Source organism: Marmota marmota, unplaced genomic scaffold (genome assembly GCF_001458135.2).
Source record: "Marmota marmota marmota unplaced genomic scaffold, marMar, whole genome shotgun sequence".
In the NCBI taxonomy this organism is placed as follows: Eukaryota; Metazoa; Chordata; class Mammalia; order Rodentia; family Sciuridae; genus Marmota; species Marmota marmota.
Genome location: NW_026000138.1, coordinates 3,929,676 through 3,942,593, shown reverse-complemented (window position 1 = coordinate 3,942,593; position 12,918 = coordinate 3,929,676). Strand labels below are relative to the sequence as shown.

At 54.2% G+C, this 12,918-nt stretch overlaps 1 protein-coding gene across 9 annotated transcripts in view; it reads left to right on the top strand.

Moving 5' to 3' along the window:
* The first annotated feature begins 2,492 nt into the window (after positions 1–2,492).
* The window catches only part of Pheta1 (PH domain containing endocytic trafficking adaptor 1), a 64,678-nt gene continuing 54,252 nt past the window's right edge, over positions 2,493–12,918 (top strand). For 2 of the 9 annotated variants that reach the window (XR_007341390.1, XR_007341388.1), the window contains exons 1-3: positions 2,576–2,796; positions 4,074–4,157; positions 5,327–5,462. Coding sequence is in view for 4 of the 9 variants with exons in the window: in XM_015502512.2 (XP_015357998.1) it covers positions 7,667–8,302 (636 nt within the window). In the remaining 5 variants the exon portion in view is untranslated. The other 7 variants (XM_015502512.2, XM_048785600.1, XM_015502511.2 and 4 more) reach the window with 7 other exon arrangements.

The window sequence follows — 12,918 nt, the reverse complement described above, 5'->3', positions numbered from 1 at the left end:
ACCCAGACTGTTGTTGTCCTTTCCTGATGAGAGTCAAGATTTGGGGAAACTCCAAAGGCAAGGAAAGCCCTTGCTTTTTTTTTTTTAATCCAGGGAATTCTGTCCACGTCATGCACAGTTGTACCCAGGGGCTCCACTGACGGCAGCAGGGGCTGTCCCTCTCCACACCTGTGGCTGGCCCTGCTCCCACGGAGGCAAGTTGGACTCCTCCCACTTCACAAAGTCTCAGGTCAGAACCTCATTGGCCGGTCCTGGGTCACATGTCCACACCTGAACCAATTATCAGGGCCAGAGCCATGGACTACTCTGAGTGCTCAGGAGAAAGGGTACATATGCCTCCTGCAAAACTCTGTGTGTGTGTCTCCCTAACTGGCACAACACAGAGGACCTGTCTCTCCTGAGCAGAGCAAAGTCCAGAGCAACTGGGTAACTTCCCAGAATCACAGAGCCAAGAGTCCCTGATCAACTCCAGGCTCCGTTCCTCGTGCCCAGGGGTCAGAGGCTGCAGGACCTTTTCTTTGAGATGGCAACCATGGATTGAGCCGAGTCAGGCCTGAGTGTGTTAGGCACACACAAGATGGGACACGTGTGCTAACAGCATATGGGGGGAGGTGAGGGCTTGGGGCAGAGGAGAGGGTGTGGAAGCTGGGCGGGGACCTCCCTGTGGGAGCAAGTCCATATTGAGGGCTGGGGGGCATTCCACCTTCTTATAGGAAGGAAGGTTGGGACTCCACATGCTGGGGATGAAACCCAGGGCTAAGACCGAGCTCCGCTGCTCAGCTCCACTGCCAGCCCCCTAGAAGTTTTATAGTTTGGCTTTTGTATTGCTAGTCCATTTGGAGTTGATTTTTGTTGATGGTGTGAGGTAAAGACCAAGGTTTATTTTTCTATATGACATCTAGTTGTTTGGCTCAATGTGATTAAAAAAAAAAAAAACAACAAAACCCAAAAACTAACCTAGACTTTTCCCTCCAAGACTTCTCCATTTTTCCTATTACTGAGACCCAAAAGTATGGAGCCATCCTTAAGTGTTAGGGGCTGGGGATGGAACCCAGGGCCTCATGCATGCTAGGCAGGTGCTCCACCATGGAACCATGTTCCCAGCCCTGGAGTCATCCTTGATTCCTTTTTGGTTTGTCTCTCTCACTCCTCAAATCCAAGCCATCAGCTGATCTTGCATATATTTAAAAAATATATCCAGAATTTCAGCCTTTCTCTGAATCTCACTGCCCCACTATGTTCTAAGCCACCATCATGACTTGTTAGGATCACTGCAGTAGCTTCTTTCCTGGATCCTGGCCCTTTCTCTTGTTCCTTGCAGCCCTTCCTCCCCACAGCAGCCAGGGGTTGTGCTGAACTTCAGACAGATCACATTCCTCCTCTGCTTAAAACTTTCGCATGGCTCCCCGTTCTTCTCAAAGTAAAAGCAAAATATCTTTCCCATGATCCACAGGCCCTATACAATCTGGCTTTGCAATCATATTTGACCTCATTTCCTCAACTTGCTCAGGGGCTCCATCCTGCGGTCTCATCATACTTCAAATATGCCCAGGGTGGTTCCCATCTCAGCCTTTGCACTCCCTGTTCCCCCTGCCTGGGACACTCTTCCTACAATACTATAGGGCTCCATCCTCCTTCCTCTCTCTTCTTCAAGCCTTCCTTGACCATTTGTCTAAAAATCTTGGTCTTTCTACCCCATTGCCTTTTGAGGCTGGCCTTGAACTTGCTAAGGCTGGCTTGAACTTGCAGTTCTCCCCAGCAATTCCTACTTATTGCTGGCTCTTGTGGCACACACTTTACATACTATGTTTATCTTTGTTTAACAGATGTAGAAATGGAAACCTAGAGAAGTGAAATGATTTCTCTAAGGTCACTCCACGATTCTGTGGCTAAGTGAGACTTGAACTCTGCCCACTTCTAGAATTTTCTTCACTTAAGGGAAGGGGTTGTATTGCCAGGCATCCTATATATTAGGATAGTCCTGAATAGACTATCCTATCCAGGATACTTAAAATGGCTTGTATCCGTTGTTTTCTAATAAACCACAAATTTTCAGGAATTATTTTTCCATTTCAGCTTGGAGTTAAATTCGATCCATCTAGCAACCCTTGCCAGTGGGAAGCTCAGACTCCAAGTCTTGGACTTCAGCGAGTGCCTCCTTCCCCGGACCCCAATGTTTTTTTTTTTTTAATATTTATTTTTTAGTTTTCGGTGGACACAACATCTTTTATTTTATTTTTATGTGCTGCTGAGGATCGAACCCAGCGCCCCAAGCATGCCAGGCGAGCGCGTTACCGCTTGAGCCACATCTCCAGCCCCCCCAATGTCATTATTATTTTTTTTTCCAGGCGATCTGCGACCTGTCCTTACCTTTGGAACTGCATTGAGTTTTCCAGGTTCAAATCCTCAGGTTTCTGGGACCCGAGGACCCTGGGAACTCCTGAACCAGTCGCGTTCCCTTTAAGAGTGGTTTCAGGAACGTGCTCGTAGGGGCGTGGCGAATCCGGGGGCGTGGCGGGCCGGGGCTGGCCAATCGCGGGGCGGGAGTTAAGCGGGGGCAGGCCCTGCGCGGGCGGGCGGGGAGGTTAAAGGGGCGCGCCCGCGGGTCTCCGACTGGCCAGCCGCCCCGCCCGCTTGCGTCCGAGGGACAGTCTCCCGCGGCTGCGCCAGCCGCACCGCCCAGGAGACAAAGCGCCGCTGTGGCCGTCGCTGCCACGGAGCGGGTCTGGGCCATGGCCGGCCGCCTCCCGGCCCCGCTCATCCTGTCCCGCCACCGCCCTAGGCCTGCGCAGCGAGGTAAGGCCGGCCTGGCGGGGACCCCTGCAGGAGACCAGCGAGGGGACGCGGGGCCGTGGCCAGCCGCGGTGGGCCTCGGGTGCCCTGCTGCGGATCTTGCCACTTGAGATTCCGCTCCGGTGATAATTCCTGGCTGCCCTGCGAACTGAGCTGATGACCCCCATCCCCATAAAGGACTTGGGCCCCTGGGGAGAGATCAGCGGACAGTCCTCCAGTTGGTGTCCCTCTTGCGGTTGACCTCTCCATCTGGGGCTCTGGCTGTCCTTTAAGGAACTCAGAAGCTCCCGCACACAACACACAAAGGGACAGAGGGCAACTAGGAGCGGGGCCACACCTGGATTACCAGTCCTTGCTAGGGCAAGGGTCTGTGTCAACCCGGGGTGCAGGTTCTGGTGACCTTGTAGCCCCAACAGGGGCAGCGCAGGACAGGGGCTCTCTGCACATGTTTTTCAGCCTGTGCCTGCCACACCCTCTCCCCTACACCCACTGCTGGGGAACACTCAGGGCATCTGGACTCAACCCCAGGACTTGTGGTTTGGTCTTCTTTCCTTAAATGAGTGCCAACATGCCATCCATGCCTCCGTTTCCCCAGAGGCCTGGTTCTGGTGCCAGCTGTCCCCTTGGAGACCTGAGGCTAATTATTTGTCCTTTTGACAGCTTCTTCCCTGAATAAGCACTACCTATCAAACATTCTGCAAAATGACTCTTTAGAATTCTTTGATTTAGCCTTTCCCAGTGGGATGTTTATGTTTCATTTTGTAGAAGAGATTGTGAAAACCTCAACTCACAGTAGATAATATTTTTGAATTTCTCTTCCAGAGTTTATCATCTGTTTTCCCCTTATATCAGTTCACTGAACCTTTCTGCAGTCCTAACAAGTGAGGAAACTGAGGCTCAGAAAGGTGAAGTCATTCAAGGTCCTCCAGCCTGGGCTGGCAGAGGCAGGAACTTGGCCTCCTCTGGCTTCCTGTCTGGCCACAGGCTATGGAATCAGCAAAGGTGCACAGAGCCGGACTCTGAACTTGTTGGAAAGCAGTGTGGGAAATAATCCAGGCTGGGGACCAGGCGCTCCCTCCAGCTTCCGGCCCTTCCCTTTCTTGCTAGGCTGCTAGAGGCAGGGGCCATGGCAATCAGTCCCCTATTTGTGCTATTTGCTGGGAGCCATGTCCTTTGGGACAGCTCCTCATCCTGTGTCTCAGTTTCCATATCCATGCATGCATGGGGGGGCACAGATTGCTTGCAGGGAAAGGTTTAAGAATGCTTCATTCATTCTGTAGGTACCTGAGCATCAACTACCTGTCAGGGACTGGAATTCGGACAAAAAAATCCCTGTCCTCCTGGAGCAGGCAAAAATGACCCAGGTAATTTCAGGTTGGCACACAGGAGGGTGATTAGCAGTCTGCGTGCATGGGGTGGCCAGGGACTGCATCCCCAGGGGTAGTGGAGCTGAGGCTGTGGAGTTGGCGTGGGGTAGGAATGTGCCTGGTGCATTTGAGGAACAGAAAGGAGGCTTGGGTGGCTGGAGCTGAGGGAGCAAGGGGGAAAGAGGTAGGAAAGGGAACTTGGAAGTCACGGGGAGGACTGTCGTGTGTGTGTGTGTGTGTGTGTGTGTGTGTGTGTCACTGGGGATGGAACCCAGGGGCACTTTACCACTGGGATACACTCTCATACTCCCAGCCCTTTTTATTTTTTCTAAGTTGCCCAAGCTGGCTTTGAACAAGACCCTCCTGCTTCAGCCTCCTAAGTCACTGGGATTATCCGTGCACACCACTGCACCCAATGGGAGGGTTAAATTTTATGAGAGAAGTGCGGAGCCATGGGAAAGCCAAGAGCAGAGGAGGGAAGGGATATAACTTTGTTTTGTTTATTTATTTGCTTGTTTTGGGTGCTGAGGATTGAACCTGGGCTGCTTTACCACTGAGCCACATCCCCAGCACTTTTTATTATTTTGAGACAGGGTCTCACTAAGTTGTCTAGAGCCTTGCTAAGTTGCTGAGGCTAGCCTCAAATTTGTGGTCCTCCTGCCTCAGCTTCCCAAACCACTGAGATTACAGGCGTGCACCATTGCACCAACCAAGACTTCATTTCAATAGGATCCCTCCATAGGGAGTTGATTTCAATGGGCCCAGAAGAGGGGTCGGGGGAGGAGATTTGGATCCTACCCTGAGATCCATGGATAGGGAGGAGGCAAGGAAGGAGGCAGGGAGACTAGTGAAGAGATTACTGTAGCCATCCCAGCCGGGACAGATGGGGCCTAAAATGGGGGGCTGGGTAAACATTTTAGGCCACTAATTTGAAAGATGTTGAAGGGTTTAGCTGGCCTTAGTGATCAGATGTGGTGGTGAGAGGGACATTAAGAGCTGTTTACTCAGATTGGACATATGAGAGGGAGCATTTGGGGAGGCCCAGGAGAATGTCAAATGCTGTCACTGCAGAGTGCCCAACACTGTGCCAGGGGCATTCTACATGGTCACTGTCTTCCTCATCACGGTTACTCTGACTTAGTTGCTGCTATGATCCCCTTTTACAGATTCAGAAACAAAGGCCCAAGGAGGCTAACAGCTTGCCTGGGGTCACCCAGCCTGGATACTGCAGAGCTGATGTGTGAACCGAGTGACCTGTGACTAGCTGACCAGAAGGCGGGGCGGCAAGCAGTGGCCTAAGAGGTAGGAGGGAAATGGGCAACTGTGTGTGGGGAGGTTCCTGTGAGATATGGGACCAGGGTCTACTTGGGAGTTGTTTTGGGGAGGTGTGCGGATGAGTGGGCCCCATTTTGCAAGGACTGAAACTGAGGCTTGGAGAGGGACAGCTCAGGTTTGAAGTTACACAGCTCAAGGAAGGAGAATGGCGATGAACAGGGGCCGCAGCCCTGCCACGGGTCAGGACAAGCTGATAGAGCCTCCTGCCCAGGTGGGTGGTATGAGGCAGCAGGAAAATGAGGACTTGGTTGGAGCAACTGTCCCCTCTGCCCTGGGTCAGGTGGCCCTACTGTGGTGCTCTGAGGAGAGCCACCACCCAGACCTCATTCCTCTAGGACTGAAGAAAGGCACCACCCAGGCAGGAACATTAATCGAGGACCTACTACACCCTAGAGACATTACATACCTACATACCTACCCTCCTATGCAGTGTGAGGCTGTGAAGAGGGAGCACGGGGTGCACACCGCCAGGGGAAGGCATGGCCACACTGGGAACCCACCTACGTGCCACCTCTCAGTAAGTCCTACCTGGCCAGTGTTACCCAATCATGTATTTGAGAGAAGATGGATGGAAACACTGTGGCCAAGTACAGCCAGTTAGATTCCTCTTCTTTTTTGCTACCGGGGATTGAACCCAGGGGTGCTCAACTACTGAGCCACATCCCCAGTCCTATTTTGTATTTTATTTAGAGACAGGGTCTCAGTGAGTTGCTTAGGGCCTCACCGTTGCTAAGACTGGTTTTGAACTCGTAAGCCTCTAGTCTAGCCTCAGCCTCTGGAGTTTCTGGGATTACAGGCATGTGCCACAGCACCTGGCTAAATTCCTTTTTGCTGAATAGTACACAGTGCTTCCTGCCCCTTCCTCCCTGTAAGTCTGGGTTAGGCCCTGGGCCCACATCTTCATCTATTCTGTTTCCCAACTTCTGATTGCATCTTCCTTCTCTCCCCCTTCTGCCTGCTGCCCCGTCAGCCTTTGGGCTGTCCTGCAAGCACATCAACAGGTTACCACCACAGGGGGCCTTGCACTTGCTGTTCCTGCTGCCTGGCATGCCCTTCCTCCAAAGCTCTGGCTCTCCCCTCACCTCCGAGCCTCTGCTCACATGTCATCTTCTTAGGATGGCTTCCTTTGAGCACCCTATTCTTGTTTCCAACACTCCTGAACCCCTTCCCAGTCTTTTTTTTTTTTTTGGTACTGGTGATTGAACCTTGTGATGTTTTACAACTGAACCCTTTTTATTTATTTATTTTTGAGACAGGGTCTTGCTAAATTGCCAAGACTGGCCTTGGACTTGCCATCCTCTTGCTTCAGCCTCTTGTTGCTGGGATTATAGGTTTGCAGCACGGTGCCTTGCTTATTATTTTTTCCACATCATGTTAAGACTGTGATATTTACAGTCTTAATTCTTTTGTTTTTTTGGTATGAGGGATTGGAACCAGGGGTGTGTAACCACTGAGCCACATCCCCGGCCCTTTTATATTTTATTTTGAGACAGGGTCCCACTGAGTTGCCTGGGCTTTGAACTCTGGAGCCTCCCAAGCCGCTGGGATTACAGGCGCCCGGCTGCAGTGTTAACCTTCGATCTGTTGGTTAATTATTCATCTCCTTCCACCAGCATGTTGGTACCACAAGGGCAGGGACCCTGTCAATCTTGTTTATTGTTGTGGCCCTGGTGCACAAAAGGTGCTTAATATTTGATGGACAAAGTAAGTCCCTGCAACACTGTCCAGGGTGGTGGAAACAGCCTGGCCTGAAATGAAACCTGGGTTTGACTTTCAGCTCTGCCCAGTTTGCCTTGTGACTTTGGGGGAGTGACTAAATTCTGTGCCTCTTTCCTCATCTGTCAAATGGGAGTACAGCCAGTCCCCACCACCCAAGGTTTGCTGTGTGATTAAATAGTGAGTATGTTAAGTGGCACACGTAGGACATTTGGGGACGCAGAGCGACAGGAGGCCAGGAGGCTGGCTGCGGGACTGTGAGACCCAGGCAGAGTCCCGCCTGCTCCAGGGAGTGTGCAAGCTCAGGCGGCCGCGTCCACTCTGAGCCTCAGTTTCCTCACCTGTGGCATGGCCGGGTTGGTGCGGAGAGAGGGGCCGTGAGGCGCTGGGACGGCGAATAACCGGCCGTCCTGGTGCGGGACACCCCGCGCTGCCCCCAGGCCTGGCCGGCCACCATGAAGCTGAACGAGCGCAGCCTGGCCTTCTACGCCACGTGCGACGCGCCGGTGGACAACGCGGGCTTCCTCTACAAGAAGGGCGGGCGCCACGCGGCCTACCACCGCCGCTGGTTCGTGCTGCGCGGCAACATGCTCTTCTACTTCGAGGAGCCGGGCAGCCGCGAGCCTGTGGGCGTCATCATCCTGGAGGGCTGCACGGTGGAGCTGGTGGAGGCCGCTGAGGAGTTCGCCTTTGCCGTGCGCTTCGCGGGCGCGCGGGCGCGCACCTACGTGCTGGCGGCCGAGAGTCAGGCGGCCATGGAGGGCTGGGTGAAGGCGCTGTCGCGGGCCAGCTTCGACTATCTGCGGCTCGTGGTGCGCGAGCTGGAGCAGCAGCTGGCGGCCATGCGCGCGGCGGGCGGCGCGGCCCCGCCCCGCAGGCCCAGCGCGCTCCCGCCGCGGGAGAACGGCTGCGCCTGCGCCGTGTGGAGCGCCGAGACCCCCGCCGCCCCCACCGCGCGGCCGGGCCCGGAGCGGCCCACGCTGCCTCCGCGCCGCAGGGCCTCGGCCCCCTTCATCCGGCTGCACGAGTGGTACGGGCAGGAGGTGAGGGCGCTGCGCAACCAATGGCTCAGCAGCAGGGCCCGGCCCTGAAGTCACGGACCCAAATCCCAGCCGAGCTAGAGACGCCGGGCCTGTCCCGGGGACCTTAAGACTGTGCCCCACCGCCCGTCCTGTCGCTAAAAGGAGCCAGGTCCTGGGGCTGCCCTAGGGGTCTGAGGGGTTGGCTCTTGCGGGCAACTGGCCTCCCGGCTCGGCCGGACACGTGGCTCTGTCCCCAGGGCGCCTTCCCGGGCGGAGAGAGGGCTCGGGCGCAGCGCCACTCATGGCTGGACCTTTTGCTGTAGCACCTGCCAGAGAAGCTGCCCTGCCCGGGCCACCCGCCGCCTCCAGAAGCGGCAGGTGCGGGTTTTAGTGCGAGACCTTAGGGTGAGCTCATCTGGTCCCAGGCTCCTGGAGGCCATGCTCCTTGCGGGCAGCAGCCTCGGGCCCCCTCATGCTGTCCTTGACTGCGTTCCTCAGTCCTCAGTCACCTCCCCAGCCAGCTCTTTCCCCAGGCCTGGGTGGGACCTCTCTGCTGGCTGCCTGACCTCTAGCCCTGGGCTGGGCAGCTCTTTCCAGTAGGTTCCTGGGGGGAGGGGCACTTCACTGCTGACTCACACGGCAAGGGCCAGGTACTGACCCCGTGGGCAACAGCAGCTGCAGAGCTGTGCTTGGCCTCCAGCCCCTGTATCCCCGATTTCCCAGGACTCCTGTGCTTAGAGGCCAGCTGCTGACTGGCTTTCCTTCTCACTCACCACAGTGCCCATTCTTCATCCAGGAAGAACCCTGGGGCCGGGACACCCCTGGCTCCACCTGGGTCATGTTTACAGTCCTCAGCTCCCTGCACCAGGGAGCCCTGAGGACACCTCACCTCCACCTTTATTCCCCGAAGGCTGCTCCTTGGTGACCTACAGACTCAGCCCCTACTCCTTCCTCTTCTGTCTTTGGAGAGCCTGGGGCTGGGGAAATATTGGGAGGGGTCTGCAATCAAGGCCTCCCCAGCTCCCTGCTGGCTCAGTGGGCTGGGGCTTGTCTGGGGCTGTGAATTTTATTTTTAAATATTTAGGATGTTCTTTTTTGTTTGTTTTTCTGGCAATGGAACTTGGTGTTTGCACTGCTTTTGTTCCTGTTGGGTGGCAGGAAGAAAGCCACTTCAGCTTGGGTGGCACAGCCCCCAGGGAGGGGTGGCCTCAGCTGCAGAGGCACAGTTGGCTCTGAGATGCCAAGGTGCTTGGACAGGGGATCTCATCTGTCCTTTGCCTTCTCTCTGGCAAGCCCTGCTGTCCCCTGGCCACGTGCCTCTGGAGTCTTGGTACGATCCCTCATTCCTCTCCGAGTACTGAGCAGTATGGGTGATGGTGGCTCCTGTCCACAGGCTCTGGGGCTCAGGAAGACCTGGCCAGGCCCAGCTGGTGGGTGCAAGTTTACAAATTCTAAAGGTACAGTGACCCCAGTCTCCTGGGGGCAAGGGATGCTCCCCTCCTCCCAAAGCACACCATGCAGTCCAGCTGCCTCCAGGGTTGAATTTGGGGAGAAATGTGAGCCTGGGAGGGAGATATAAGGGCTCAAATAAAGAAGTCTGTCGAAGATTGGCTGGTTGTGTCCTTTTTCCCCCAACAGATTTGCCTGGCAGAGCCCAGAGCAGGCCCTACAAGGGAGGTGACCAATGTGTGGCTCCTTGTGGCTGATGCCAGACATATTCTCACAACCTCTCAGGGAAGCTATCAAATGCTGGCCCATTTGATAGATGAGGAAACTGAGGCTCAGAGAGGTTACGGTATTCCCCAAGGCCATACAGCTGGGATTCTGTGGTAGGCAGTGACTTCAGGAGGACTAGGAGGGAAAATGGAACACAAAGTTCCTTTGCAGAAGGGAGAGAAGGGAGGGGGAAGGAAGAGGATTTGAAAGTCAACTGTGGGCCCAGGGCCTGAGGGTTGGGAGGGACACTGTCAGGGATGGCCTGGGTCTTGTCATTCGTCACTTCTTGGTGGCTGCCAGGGGCCCTGGAGTAAAGAGCAGTTTTGCACCCATCCAAGCTCAGAGGGAAGGGCCTGTGATGGATTAGTAATGTCTGCTGTGTGTGCCCCGCGGTGGTGCTGCCTCTCGGGCTGCTTGTCTTTGGGGGCTAATGGGGTTTCACAGACGAGAACCAGCATGATGCAGGGGGCCCTAGGTCTGCCCTGCTTGAACTCAGCACTCGGGTCACAGGTCTACCTCGGCAGCCTGGAAAAATGTGCACTCAGGAAAATGTGGCTTAGGATGAGCAACTTACAGTCCTTGTGTTCAAGAAATTAAAAATACTAAGGTCAGGAGATCGTGCCACCGAACATTCCAGCGCATGCTGAGTCATTAGTCCCATTGCTGGAGGGACCTCAGCCAAGTGGGGCTGGGGAAGTGGCTCCCCACACAGACTGAGTCAGGGCACTGCCTGTGGCATTTGTGACCACAGTGCCCACCGCAGGGGATGGGCACAGAATGGGGGAAATAGCAGGAGAGAGCCAACAGCAAGGGAGGTTGCAGAAGTGCCCTCACCTGCCAGAACCTTGCCACCAAGCTGCCTGAGGGTGGCAGGGGAGCAGAGCCCGTCAGTGCTAAAAAGTGCATCACTTACTAAGGGACCAGGCTTCCCCTGGACGGGGGAGATGTTCAGGGCACAAGTCTAAGGGGGACACTGTACATGGCGGAAGGAATATTCTGAGAAGCCACTGGGGTGAGGGTGAGACCCTCAAAGGGAGCATGCAGGCAAGAGGTCAGGGCAGGCTGCCCAACATCCATCCACCCTGAATGGCTGGTTACTCTGCTGCTGTTGGACCTGCAGGGATTGGCTAAACCTTAGCTGCCAAAGGCCACGTGAGCGGAAGGGTCTTCTTAAAAGAGAACATAGAGAGTTGCCCTCTGGTGGGGAGTTGATGTTGGTGACGTCTGGGGCTGTGGCAGTCACCTTGCCTTCACAAAGTAGGCCACTCTAAAGAAAATGCCCATGTGAGTTTGAAAATGGTCTTGAACAGCTGCATCAGTGGACCCAGGAACCTGCCCTTCCTCTAGACATCTTGTTATTTGAGGTAATAAATGTTCTTGTGTAGAGCCATGAGTGGGATTTTTTTTGTTGTCTGTTGTCTGAGCTTCCTAATAGATAAGCCAGAGACTTCTGAGGCGGGCAGTTCTGGGTAACCAGCTGTAGAGTGCTCTTGGCTTGGCAAGGTCAGTGATCAAGAGGGGCTGTCTCAACAGTGAGGGGGGCCGCTGCTTCTCATCCTTTCCCTGGAAGCCTTCCATCTTTGCTCTCCCAAAAGAGCAGACCCAAAAGAGAGGTCTCCTCCCCATGTGGCTCTGCACCTCGTAAGATTCTGAGCAGGGCTTTGTCCCTGCTCTGTGGCTAGATCAGATGCCAACTGCCCACTCCCTCAGTCCTACCCTACCACCTCCCCTTACCTAACACATACTTGGTGAGTGTGTGCCTGCTGCCTGTCCCAACAGGTCCATCTCAGCATCCCAAATGGAATGAAATTCCTCCATGGTGGTAAAATAACACACTAAGTCCAGCCGAAGTTTTTTTTTTTTTTTTTGCATTTTCTGATGAAGACTTTTTAAAAGATGGGCCATAAGAAACTATGTGCAAATCATTTTGCAATCTGGTTAAGGAGTGACGTGCAGAATATGTAGAAACCCCAGAACCCAACAGCATTGACAGTCACAACAAAACTACCTGATAAAACAATGGGCAAAGGGCATGATTAGACATTTCTCCAAAGAAGGTGCACAAATGGCCAGTGAGCACCTGAAAAGATGCCCCACGTCACTAATCAACAGGAATGTGCAGACCAGGACCACGGGAGCCCACCTTGCACTCCTCAGGATGACTGCTAGGAAGAAAGACGGCGGGTGTGGGCAGGGCGTGGAGAAGTGGGAACCCTCGCGCAGTGTCTGTGGGGATGTGAAATGGAGCAGCTTCTGTGGAAAAGCCTGGTGGTTCCTCAAACTGTTAAAAATAGTCACCAGCAGGGCTGGGGATGTGGCTCAAGCGGTAGCGCGCTCGCCTGGCGTGCGTGCGGCCCGTGTTCGATCCTCAGCACCACATACAAACAAAGATGTTGTGTCCGCCAAGAACTAAAAAAAATAAATAAATATTAAAATTAAAAAAAAAAATAGTCACCAGCAATTCCACTTCTGGGTGGATGCCATAAGAATTGAGAGCAGGGGCTTAGAGAGTGTTCATAGCAGCCTATTCACCATGGCCACAAAGCGGAAGCGTCCCCAGTGTCCACCCACAGATGAATGGGTAGACCATGTGGTTTAGATGAATAGCGTTCATTCTGAAGAAGTAAGTGGGGAGCCAGGTGCAGTGACTCAGACTAGATTCCAGTGACTCAGGAGGCTGAGGCAGGAGAGTGGTAAGCTGCAGGCCTGCTGGGGCAACTTAGCAAGACACTGCCTCAAAATAAAGAGGGCAAGGATGCAGCTCAGTGGGTTCAATCTCCAGTGCCACAATAAATACATAAAACTATGGCCCAGGAAGTGTTTCTTTTTTCCGAGCTTCCAAAGGGGTTGCCCGATCCTGCCAGGCAGTTGGGCTGCCCCTGTTGGGTTTACCTGCACGTGGGGTATGGATGCCAGTCTCGTCAGGCCAGTTCTCAAAGTAACTGGTTGTTGGGCCAATGTGGTTTCCC